At 36.5% G+C, this 11,895-nt stretch overlaps 1 protein-coding gene across 2 annotated transcripts; it reads right to left on the bottom strand.

Annotated features, from left to right (window-relative positions):
* Positions 1–296: 296 nt before the first annotated feature.
* On the bottom strand, positions 297–3,343 carry LOC121761202 (adenylate kinase 4-like). Of its 2 annotated transcripts, none has more exons than XM_042156812.1 (6): positions 3,100–3,343; positions 2,189–2,334; positions 1,981–2,100; positions 1,736–1,903; positions 1,350–1,512; positions 297–662 (listed from the first exon to the last, which is right to left on the bottom strand). In XM_042156812.1, exons 1-6 carry the CDS (start codon positions 3,212–3,214, stop codon positions 655–657), a joined length of 720 nt encoding a protein of 239 aa, XP_042012746.1. In that variant the 5' UTR covers positions 3,215–3,343; the 3' UTR covers positions 297–654. The 2 variants fall into 2 exon arrangements, with proteins under 2 accessions (XP_042012746.1, XP_042012745.1); XM_042156811.1 differs by having other exon boundaries at positions 1,423–1,512; positions 3,100–3,340.
* Between the last annotated feature and the right edge of the window lie 8,552 nt (positions 3,344–11,895).

The raw sequence follows: 11,895 nt of genomic DNA, 5'->3' as shown, positions 1-11,895 counted from the left end.
AGAAAAAGATTTTTTTTCAAACTCGAAAACATATTTATATGCGTGCATCCCTAGCTATGATGATATGTTGTCTTCTCATAAAAGCCATATCAAAACAATAAGCTAGTACTATTTCCATTCCTATTCACGGAATAGGAGCCCATAGTTGACTCGGGACAAATTTTAAGAAATGCAAAGAAAAATGGTGAAAGGAAACTTTTATCGTAGGACTAGCCAAAATGGCAAAAATGAACTCTTATTGTGAGACGGATGGAGTATTATACGTGCTGGTTGTCATAAACGAAAATCCATTAGACTTCAAACAACAACAGCAGTTTTTATAAGAGAGGAGTCATTACCAAGAAAACTGTATTTTAGCCTCTTATACAGAAAGTGTACTGAAACAATTTCGTAACTCGTATAGGAAAATCTAAACCTAATGCCGACTAGTGCTTTCACTTAGCAGAACATGTAGTAAAGTACAGGAGCCGATAAGGCGCGGTGACATATCCGAATAAAAATGACCAGAATCTGCAGGCATCAAATGTTTATTGAGGGTGGACTAAAACTTGAGTCTTCAATCACGACAACAGTACCTTCTTCACCTCTGTTGTTACCTCTGGTGGAGGTTTCTCTGCCGGAAGGTTAGCAACAACGCCCTTCTTGCTATAGTAGTCAATAACCTATGCAGTTGAAAACCAGTGGATCAGAGGAAAGTGAGACCAAGGAGCCAAAGTGAAATGCCAGCACCATTACAAGCTAAAAGAAACAGGGTAATACGCAGAAAGCGAAAAGTCCGTGGCAATAGCAGTCATGAACTTAGCCTTAGGACATGTCTTGTATGCTGTAACAAGCAGTATATGATGATCTCTGACTAGGATTACCAAACAACAGATGTTAGTTAAACAATTGGCAATGCTCAACTATAAACTTTTGTCTTCTTTTTTTAGTTTATTTTTCTTTTCTCCTAGTAAATGTAATCACAAAATCATCTATTTTGACACAATATCCTGTCTGTAATACATTACAGAATATGACATATTCTGACCAAACCAAGAACCTAATTTCATTATGTTACGATTTTTCTCAGACTAATAGTCACTTGAAAGTTTTGGGCTTATCTGTTAAGCAAAGTTGGATAAGTTATAAGTATATCATTTCCTCAAAACGGGACAGTAAGAGCAATATGAAGACAATCCAACGACCACACAAAATTCAAGTCCCTCATCTTAGAAGCATGCGGCCCAAGTAGAGAATAAATACAGCATTTGGGGAGGAGCATAGAAAACATGAACAAGCAAAAGACCATGAAATTAACTTCAATCAGTATTCCAAGTAAATAGTAACAGGTTAGAGGAAGCATATCTAACAATATTTGCACAGCGTTGCAACATGATTGAAAGCAGATGCAGAACGATAGAAATATGAGGGAGGGAAAAATACTGGCTCAGTCTGCTTATGGAAAGCTTCCAGCCTTGACTTGAGAACAGCAGCTGTATCATCTTTCCGTTGAACTAGAGGCTCCCCAGATACCTTTAAAACATGATGAAACAGAATCAGCTCCTAAGAAGCAAAGTTTACAGCATAAAGTAAGCAGAAATACGATGGATTAAGACCAGAAATACTTCTTTAACACATAATGAAATTATGACATGTTATGATGTTACCCACATCAAGAAAAGCAAATCAATAGTACTCCATAATAACATTGATGGTATCATTTTAAATGTCAGAAAGAGATGAGGTCACTAATTACATCATCAACACCAGGCACTTTTGGAGGTGCAAACTTCGAGTGGTAAGTACGACCACTAGAAGGATGAATCCAGCGACCAGTAATTCTCTCCTCCAGGATAGCATCATCAATCGCAAAGTTAATGACTTTGTCAACCTTGACTCCATGTTTATCAAGCATCTCATCAAGCTGGATATAAGAAAAACACGTCATTAGATCATGATTGTTATACACAAAGTGAAAAAGAGGCATTACAAGTTGTTGACCTTTTGTGCTTGGACAACTGTCCTAGGAAATCCATCAAGAATAAAACCTTTTTGACAAGATGGCTTCTTCAGTGCATCATCTATTATCCCAACAACCAAATCATCAGAAACAAGTTCTCCCTGAAAAATCACAAGAAGGCATTTTCAGTTAAAAGTTCTAAAGTCTTTTTCAGGAGGCAGAATAACATGTCATGGAGAGAGAGAGTACCTTTTCCATGGCCTCTTTGGCCTTAACCCCAAGGGGTGTCTTGGCAGCAACAGCTGCTCTAAGCATATCACCAGTGGCCAGATGGCACAAGCAATATTCGTCCTTGATTATTGGTGACTGGGTACCTTTTCCCGATCCCGGTGGACCTGAAAATGAACGTGACGGAACAAAGCATCAGAACAATCGTTAAATATAACATCTGTAGAACGGCACATAGTGGTGTGACTACTGCTTGAATGAGCCCTTGAGGAAAGTAAATGTTTTTTTACTTTGATTCACTGTCAAGAAATCAGGTAACCGAGATCCATAAATGCAGATACGCCATAAGATCCTTTGAAGTTGTCTTGACTGATCTTTGCAAATATTTTACTCAAGTTTGAATATGACCTAATTATTGTTATCATCCATGTAATCCTACTGGAGTCTGACTATGCATAATTTCTAATCATAATATCTGCCAGCATCTCTTGGAGTGCACATAATCCAAAACAAACAAAATTCAAGTACATCATAACTACCCATTTTCAATTTTTCCCCCAACTATGATATTTCAATATCCTATTAAATGGACCAAAAGTCCAAAAGTTCATAGTACTATGTTTTATCTTGATGGGCACAGATTTACTTCCAAGCGAACGAAGAAATTATAATATAAGTGTACAACAATTGCCAATTGGGATCTATTGCCAAGAGGAAACTATGCTTATTCGTTTTGTGAGCTAACAATATCAGTAAGACTTCAAAGGTTATGAACATAATAAAAATTCTGGACCTTTCTCCGGCAGATGCTGTTAGGCGCTCGTCAAAGGACAATTTATATCTATCCAAAACGCACCCACCAAAACCCTAAACGCGTAATTAGGCAAAACAGAAATGCAAAGAGCGAGAATTGTGAGGATGAGAAAAGGCACCGATGAGGATGAGGCGTTTGTCGGGTTTGGTGGCGCATTTCATTCGGCGGAGGAGCTCCGTCATGAGAACGACGGAAGGCACATCCTCAAGATCCGCCGCTGCCGCTGCCGCCATTGTTGATTGTCTCTCTCTCTCTATTCAACCGACTGAGGTAGTTGGTGGATGAGGAAATGGGAGAGCTGCAATTTGGGAGTTTGGAGAATTCGGACCTTCCAATGCTTCAAACTCAAGCATAGCAATGACCCACTGCCTTTTTTTTTATTATTATTATTATTATTATTAGTTTAAGAGTGCAATTTAGTTAGAGCGTGATTTTTAAGAAATAGTTGGAGTGTATAATAATTGAGGTGAGGTAGTGGTTGTTGGAGTGTGTAATAATTGAAGTAAAGTAGTGGAAAATAAGATCCTTTTGACTTTTTGTATGTTTATGATTTTGTTTTGTTTTGTTTTATTTTTATGAGAGTAATGACATTTGAATTCTAAATGGAAATCTTAAACTGGGACGCACGGAAATGGCAAAACAAGACTCTTAAATTGAGACGGAAGGATTATTATTATTATTATTATTATTATTTTTCTTTTTAGATAATCTCTTATAAAATGAACTAAAAGTGACTTATGTAATACACTATAATATTTAAAAATGATGATTTTGCGTTAGATACGTTACACGTATCACAATCTTTACCATACAAATATCAAATTAATGAACTTTGAGAATAATTAAGTCCTATTAATTCTTAAATATATTCATTAATTTTTATATGATTAATTAGCTTGAAAGCTCTACTGATAAAGCAAAAGGTGACTGAAAGGTCAAAATAAAGATCTTTAGTGAGCCCATTTTTTCATGGAATTATAGTTCGTTGTGAGGGTAAGGGAGGTTTTTTTTACCATAACCTATGTTGCAATTACAAAATGCAGATAGCAATAAAAAAATTAATAAATAAATGATTTGTTTAGTTTAATCGATTTGTTACCCCCCTAACCCTAAACCTTACCTCTTGGAAAATGTACATGGTTTCGGTCAACCTTTATTGATGACAACTCTGACTTTTTGTCATAGTTTTTTCCAATGCATTTGTTTACTAAATAAATTAGACCATAGTAGATTTAACTTTTAAGACAGGCTTCTTAGTCACGTTATAAATTAATAGTATTAGAAACTTGTAAAAAAAATTATTAGTACTAGTATTTTAATTTGAATAATATAAGCTCTCGATTTCACCATATATATGGGCTTGTAAAACAAGCTGTTCTTGTGGGCTTTTGGCTATTGTCGTTTCTGATTTGGGCTTTTCATCTCAATTTTGGGACCATTATATTACTAGATGGATAAACAATATTCCATTGTCCTCTAAAATAAAGATTTTAGAAACGATAATATTAATTACTAAAATAAAAGAGATATAAAAAAAGTAATTGAAATATTATAAGTGGATAATGAAGCTCACCACTTAAAAAGAGAAAAAACAAATTTGAGGTTGGATTGTTAGAAAATAGAAGTAACAAACTTTTTGTTGGTATGTGACATATATATGCTGTTTTATGCCACGAGACTGCAAGTAGTTGAAATATCTCACCAATGTTTGTTGAATGTGCATTTACATTCTTAAAACATTACTTGGTACTGGGCCAATTGAAAATAAACCGGGCCAAAATTTTGAACTCATCTAGCCTGCACACTATTTATGGTGCATAATTTTTCGGGTTGGGTCGGGTTGGGCCCATCCAATTTTGATAATTTTAAGGTCGTAGATCCAATTTTAATTTGTAACCTCACTTCTTTTGTCTTCCTAGTGCCTATCCCGGTGACGATCTTTTTTTACTCCGTTAGACTTTACGAGTTTTGTTTACTGAATCTGTTGATAGTTCATAGCCGGATAGGCCTTGATTGTGTAGTGACGCAATAAAAAAAAATAAAGACAACAATAAAAGGTCAAATTGAGGAATTAATTCAAATAATTCCTTACTGTAAAGTGAAGATATAAAATGAAATTCAATTATTTGAGTAGGACGTGTGTGGGTCACTCTCGTTCTCATAATTTGTCGTATGAGACAGGCATGTAGATTAGAATTGTGATTGTCCGTTTTGCATTACTGCATAAATTCATGCATTAAATAATTTTGGAGTAGTAGATATCCTGAACCCCCTTAATTTGGAGTTATTATTTGAATATTTTAGTAGTGTATGCCACTATATTCTTTATAGATGACATAACGTATGGGGTGAAAAAATAATTAACGGACTTAGTTTCAATTGTAGCAATGACATAGACAATGATCTAATTATAGATTTTGCTCTTAAATGATTTTCTTGGATTGTTCTTGAGAGTTGAAAGATATTCATAGACTAAATATAATTCAGATTCTAAAATTAGGTGGGAAGAATCTTATAGTCATTTGTGTTAGAATTTTTGGGCTTCCACATGACTAATTTAATGTGTATGGCTATCTTTCAGTTGCCCAATTAAAGTGATCTATTAAAGATTAAAGTTTGGGTTAAAGTGTATTTATTTGTTATGGAAATAAGTGTAGATACCATTTTGTGATTTTCTATTTGATGAGGGACCGAATAGAAAATAAAGGTTCTTATATTTATATAAATATAAGATTAGGTTATGGTCCCCAGACGTCAGAAGAACGTTCAATATCTCTGTATTCTCTCGGCAGACTATTGTGAAGGACGTCTCTGATCGTTTGGAAGATCCATAGCCGCTGCAAAGCAATTCCACCGTTTAATTCGTTATGGATCAAGGTACGCTTCCGCACTACAGTTTATGCTCCTTCTCCGTCGTTCTTGGTTAATCATCATAGAGAGCTTTATGTAATTGTTCATTCAATTATTCCAACAAGTGGTATCAGAGCCGCTTTATTGATGATTCTCTGAGAATTGGAAAAGGAGAATTATGGCTTATTGTTCTCGTTTATATTACGGATCAGCAAATGAAATTTCTTGATATTAGGGTTTTGCGATTCGTTTTATAATTATGCATATATGACTGCCGTTTCGTAATCAATTTCCAAATTTGAGTTTTGGAAAAGTATTTGCATATATGGCCGCCGTTGATGGTGATTTGATTGAATATTGGAATTGATTATGGACGTGTTGGTGATTTATTTATTTTTCTTTCGTATGCGTCGAATTGGTTATGGATCAAGGCATATTGAATTGTCAATATTGCTTTGCAGAATACGTGTTTTATTTGGGTTGCTGATTTTGGTGTTATATTTTGGTGAATCAATTTGCGTATACATGAATTGAATCAAGTTGCTGTTTTGTTATTCATTTACGGCCGCCGCACATGTTGGTTTTACTGGTCAAGATTTGGTTACTGCTTGTGCACTGCTCCAGATTGTGTTGATGATGAATTGTTTTCTCACTTATTAATTGTGTTGTGTGTACTCGTTTCTGTTTTTATCAAAAGGAATTTTGATGGATGAATTGAGTTGCAATTTGTGGCAATTATATATGGAATGAAATCAATAGACATAATATGCGCAGTATTAAGTTTACATGTTGATTATGGTGAATTAATACATACGTTCATTACTTGGTTCATGCATTGATGCAAATTGATTATTCAATTGAATGTGTATTACTGTGTACGTTACTTTTTTAATATTGAAAGTTTAGGAATTGAATAATCAATTCAGTTTCTCAATTAATTGATTAATTAATTGGGGATTAAGAATTCTTTTAAGAATTTAATTAAAAAAATTTTTATTCAAATTTGTTTTGGTGCATCTCATGTTGCTTTATGTAGCTTACTAATATTCAAAGTAAATTAATCGAAATAAGACGTTGCAAAAGTAACCTCTCTTGTCTAGACTTCTTTATTGCGAATGTTAGGACGGTATGTGTGTGTGTATTTTAATGCGGATATTAGTCGGCCAAAAGGAAGATTAATGTTTGGCACGAAATACATATATACCTGTGGCGATAAATACGTGACAATTATTCAGTGTTCATGTGAGTAGTGTGATGCCAAAAGGTGGACAATACTTGACAAGATCTTATTGTCAGTGTTTGATCACTACGATGAGGTTGCCACTTACAAGTTCATATTAATGTCAAAAGACTTGATATGAATGTTGTATCGGTACCTCGAGATGTTACCTTCTTATTTGAATTTTATGATGTGAGCATGACAGTCAACTTGGTTTTGTTTCTCTGTAGTTATGACGTCTTCTGCTACTGTGTCTACCAACGTGCAAAACATACCTATGTTGAATGGGTCTAATTTCAAGGATTGGAAGGAAACCCTTCTGATCACTTTGGGCTGCATGGATCTTGACCTCGCGTTAAGAACCGAGAAACCCGCCCCTCTTACGGATGCAAGTACCGCTGATCTTAAGCGGGACTTTGAGAGGTGGGAGCGCTCGAATCGCGTTAGTCTTATGATCATCAAGCGCAGCATCCCAGAGGCCTTTCGGGGAACGGCCTCTGAGGATATTGATTATGCCAGTGAGTACCTTGCCAAAATTGAGGAACGTTTTGCTAAAAACGAAAAGGCTGAGACAAGTACGCTTCTAGCAAACTTGATCTCAATGAAGTATAAGGGCAAGGGCAACATAAGGGAGTACATCATGCAGATGTCTCATATTGCTTCAAACTTGAAAGCGCACAAACTTGAAGTCCCTGAGGACTTACTTGTGCATTTGGTGTTACTCTCTCTTCCTACACAATTCAGTCAATTTAAGGTCAGTTATAACTGCCAGAAGGAGAAGTGGTCTCTTAATGAGCTCATTTCATACTGTGTACAAGAAGAGGAGAGATTGAAGCAAGACAGAGTTGAGGTTGCTCAACTGGCTACTAGCTCAAGCAATAAGGGAAAGGGCTTTAAACGAAAGCCTATTGAGAATGCTGCTGTGGACAAGGGACCATCACAAAAGAAGCAACATAAGGAAAATGGTTGCTACTTCTGTGGTAAGCCTGATCATATGAAGAAGAATTGTGCTAAGTATAGCGCCTGGCGTGCTAAGAAAGGTATGATTCTTTCTTTGGTTTGTTCTGAAGTTAATTTAGCTTCAGTTCCTAGTGATATTTGGTGGGTAGATTCTGGTGCTACTACTCACATAAGTATATCAATGCAGGGCTGTCTGAGCTGCCGAAAGCCAATTGATGGTGAAAGATACATCTATGTGGGAGATGGCAAGTCGGTAGAAGTAGAAGCTATTGGGCATTTTAGATTGTTGTTAAAGACTGGAATTTTTCTGGATTTGAAAGATACTTTTATTGTACTGTCGTTTAGACGGAATTTGGTTTCTATTTCTGCATTGGACAAATTTGGTTTTTCTTGTTCATTTGGAAATAATAAGTTTACTCTTTCAAATAATTCTGGTATTGTCGGCACTGGTTCTTTAAGTGCATATGACAATCTTTACATGCTTGATTGTGTTGCTTCATATTCAGAAGTCTTACATGTTCAATCAAAGGGGACTAAGCGAAAATTAAATAATGAAAATTCGGCAAACTTATGGCACAAGCGCTTAGGTCATATCTCAAAATCAAGAATTGAGAGACTTGTGTCAGATGGTATATTGAACGCACTTAATTTTTCAGATCTTGATGTGTGTGTTCAATGTATCAAAGGAAAACAGACCAAACGTAAGAAATTAGGTGCCAATAGAGCTACAGACGTCTTAGAATTGATACATACGGATATTTGTGGTCCATTCCCTTCGGCTTCTTGGAATGGTCAACAATATTTTATATCATTCATAGACGATTATTCTCGTTATGGGTACCTATATTTAATCCATGAAAAGTCTGAGGCTCTAGACAAGTTCAAAATATTCAAGGCTGAAGTTGAGCTCCAACTCAACAAAAGCATCAAAAAAGTCAAATCTGACCGTGGTGGCGAATACTATGGCAGAAATGACGGCTCAGGTGAACAACGTCAAGGACCTTTTGCCCTCTTTTTGGAAGAGTGTGGGATCGTCCCTCAGTACACCATGCCAGGATCGCCTAGCATGAACGGTGTTGCTGAAAGACGAAATAGAACTCTTAAAGATATGGTGAGGAGTATGATTTCTCATTCTTCCTTGCCACAATCACTTTGGGGAGAGGCATTAAAGACTGCAGCATATATTCTCAATAGGGTACCAACTAAAGCAGCTGCTAAAACACCTTATGAGCTTTGGACTGGGCGAAAGCCTAGTCTAAATCATACTCACATTTGGGGATGTCCAGCTGAGGCCAGGCCTTACAAGCCGAATGAAAAGAAGTTGGACAACAAAACAGTGAGCAGCTACTTTATTGGTTATCCAGAAAAGTCATTTGGCTTCAAATTTTTTGATCCCACCACAAGAACAATTTTTGAGACGGGAAATGCAGTGTTCTTTGAGGATGTTGATTTTGGGGGGAAGAATGCAATTAGGGACATCAGCTTTGAGGAGGAGTCTATAATGATTCCTACTACTGCTTCTGACAATGCTCAGATTTCTATTCCTGACATTGAAGAAGAAGCAGATCAAGAATCTCAAGCAAATGATGTCATAAATGCACAACTCCAAGTTGATGATCTCATTGAGGACCAACATCATGTTGATGAGATTATTCAAGTTCAACCTCAACAACCTCAAGAACCAATGCCAATAAGGAGGTCCACTAGAGAAAGGAGAAATGCCATTCCGGATGACTATGTGGTTTTTCTCACTGAGAATGAGGATAATATTGGTTTGAAAAACAATGACCCTGTCACTGTTGCTTAAGCAATGAAGGATCCTCAGTTTGAGAAGTGGACTAAAGCCTTAGATGAGGAATATAAGTCTATGCTATTTAATGACGTTTGGGACATTTACCCATTACCTGAAGGTGTGAAACCCATTGGTTGCAAATGGATTTTTAAGACCAAAAGGGATTCAAAAGGTAATGTGGATAAATATAAGGCACGTCTTGTAGCTAAAGGCTTCACTCAGAAAGAAGGCATCGATTATAAAGAGACTTTCTCTCCGGTTTCTTCGAAAGACTCATTCAGAATAATCATGGCATTAGTAGCACATTTTAATCTTGAGCTACATCAGATGGATGTTAAGACAGCGTTTCTCAATGGTGAACTTGAGGAAACGATTTATATGGAGCAACCAGAAGGTTTTGTGGTCGGAGACCCTAAGAAAATGGTTTGCAGACTTAAGAAATCCATCTATGGGCTCAAGCAGGCCTCTCGTCAATGGTACCACAAATTTCATGAAGCAGTTCTCTCATTTGGTTTTGAAAAGAATGTGATTGATGATTGTGTGTATCACATGTTCAGTGGGAGCAGATGCATCTTCTTGGTACTATATGTCGATGACATATTGATTGCCACAAATGATAAGGAAATGTTGCACGATACCAAGAATTTTCTCTCTAAGAAATTTGAGATGAAAGATCTTGGGGAAGCCTCTTTTGTATTAGGAATCGAGATTCATCGAGATCGCTCTCGTGATATTCTACGATTGTCACAAAAGGGATATATTGAAAAAGTGCTAAAAAGGTTTGAGATGCATGGTTGCAAGCCTCTAGACACCCCTGTGACTAAAGGAGACAAGTTTAGTCTTGCTCAATGCCCTAGAACAGGTCTTGAGATTAACGAGATGCAAAAGATTCCATATGCTTCGGCTATTGGAAGTCTCATGTATGCCCAAGTATGTACTAGACCCGATTTGGCTTTTATTGTTAACATGTTGGGAAGGTATCTCAGTAATCCCGGAATAGATCATTGGAAAGCAGCAAAGCGGGTTATGAGATATTTACAGAGAACAAAAGATTACATGCTCACATATAGAAAATCAGATCATTTGGAGATCATTGGGTATTCTGATTCTGATTTTGCTGGGTGCCAAGATAGTAGGAGATCCACTTCGGGTTATGTATTTCTGTTGGCCGGAGGAGCCATTTCATGGAGAAGTGCTAAGCAGACACTTCTGGCACCTTCCACCATGGCAGCAGAATTCGTAGCTTGTTATGAGGCATCTTGTCATGGGTTATTGCTGCGAAATTTTGTCACTGGGCTGCGTATTATTCAAGGAGTTGAAAGACCACTTAAGTTGTATTGTGACAATAACTCTGCAGTACAGTATTCCAACAACAATAGGAGCTCTGCTAAATCAAAGCATATTGAGATAAAGTTCCTAGTTGTAAAAGAAAGGGTTCAGAATGGACAAATTTCTATAGAGCATATAGGAACGAGTTTGATGATTGCAGATCCGCTCACTAAGGGACTACCACCTAAGGTCTTTCATGGGCATGTAGCCCATATGGGTGTTTTGTCATTTGACGACACTTCCGTTTAGTGGGAGTAGTTAATTTTGTTAATGCTCTAATTGTGTTTAAACATGTCATAAAACTCATGTTATTTTCTGCAGAAATAAAGTATTGTGTTTCTTTTGTCCATTATTTGTGTTATTTGATTTTGGTTTGATCTCACTAAGGATTTGGGAGGACCAGTTGGAAATAGACATGTATGATCACCTTGCATGAAATTTCCATGCTACACTCCATAATTGATCTGTTGTTGATTATATTTGCATATGTGATTACTGATGGGTTTAATCATGAAAAAATTATGGTGACTGCCTCTTTAGTCCTATGCTGATATGGTTGATAATAAGATTGTTCGGGAATACACTATGTGATAGCATATTTGAGCGCTCATTCGGTTTGTACACATTTATTTGGTGTCATGTGTTTGCCCAAGTGGGAGATTGTTAGAATTTTTGGGCTTCCACATGACTAATTTAATGTGTATGGCTATCTTTCAGTTGCCCAATTAAAGTGATCTATTAAAGATTAAAGTTTGGGTTAAAGT

Source organism: Salvia splendens, chromosome 13, assembly GCF_004379255.2.
Source record: "Salvia splendens isolate huo1 chromosome 13, SspV2, whole genome shotgun sequence".
Taxonomy (NCBI): Eukaryota; Viridiplantae; Streptophyta; class Magnoliopsida; order Lamiales; family Lamiaceae; genus Salvia; species Salvia splendens.
This window is presented reverse-complemented; position numbering and strand designations above follow the sequence as displayed.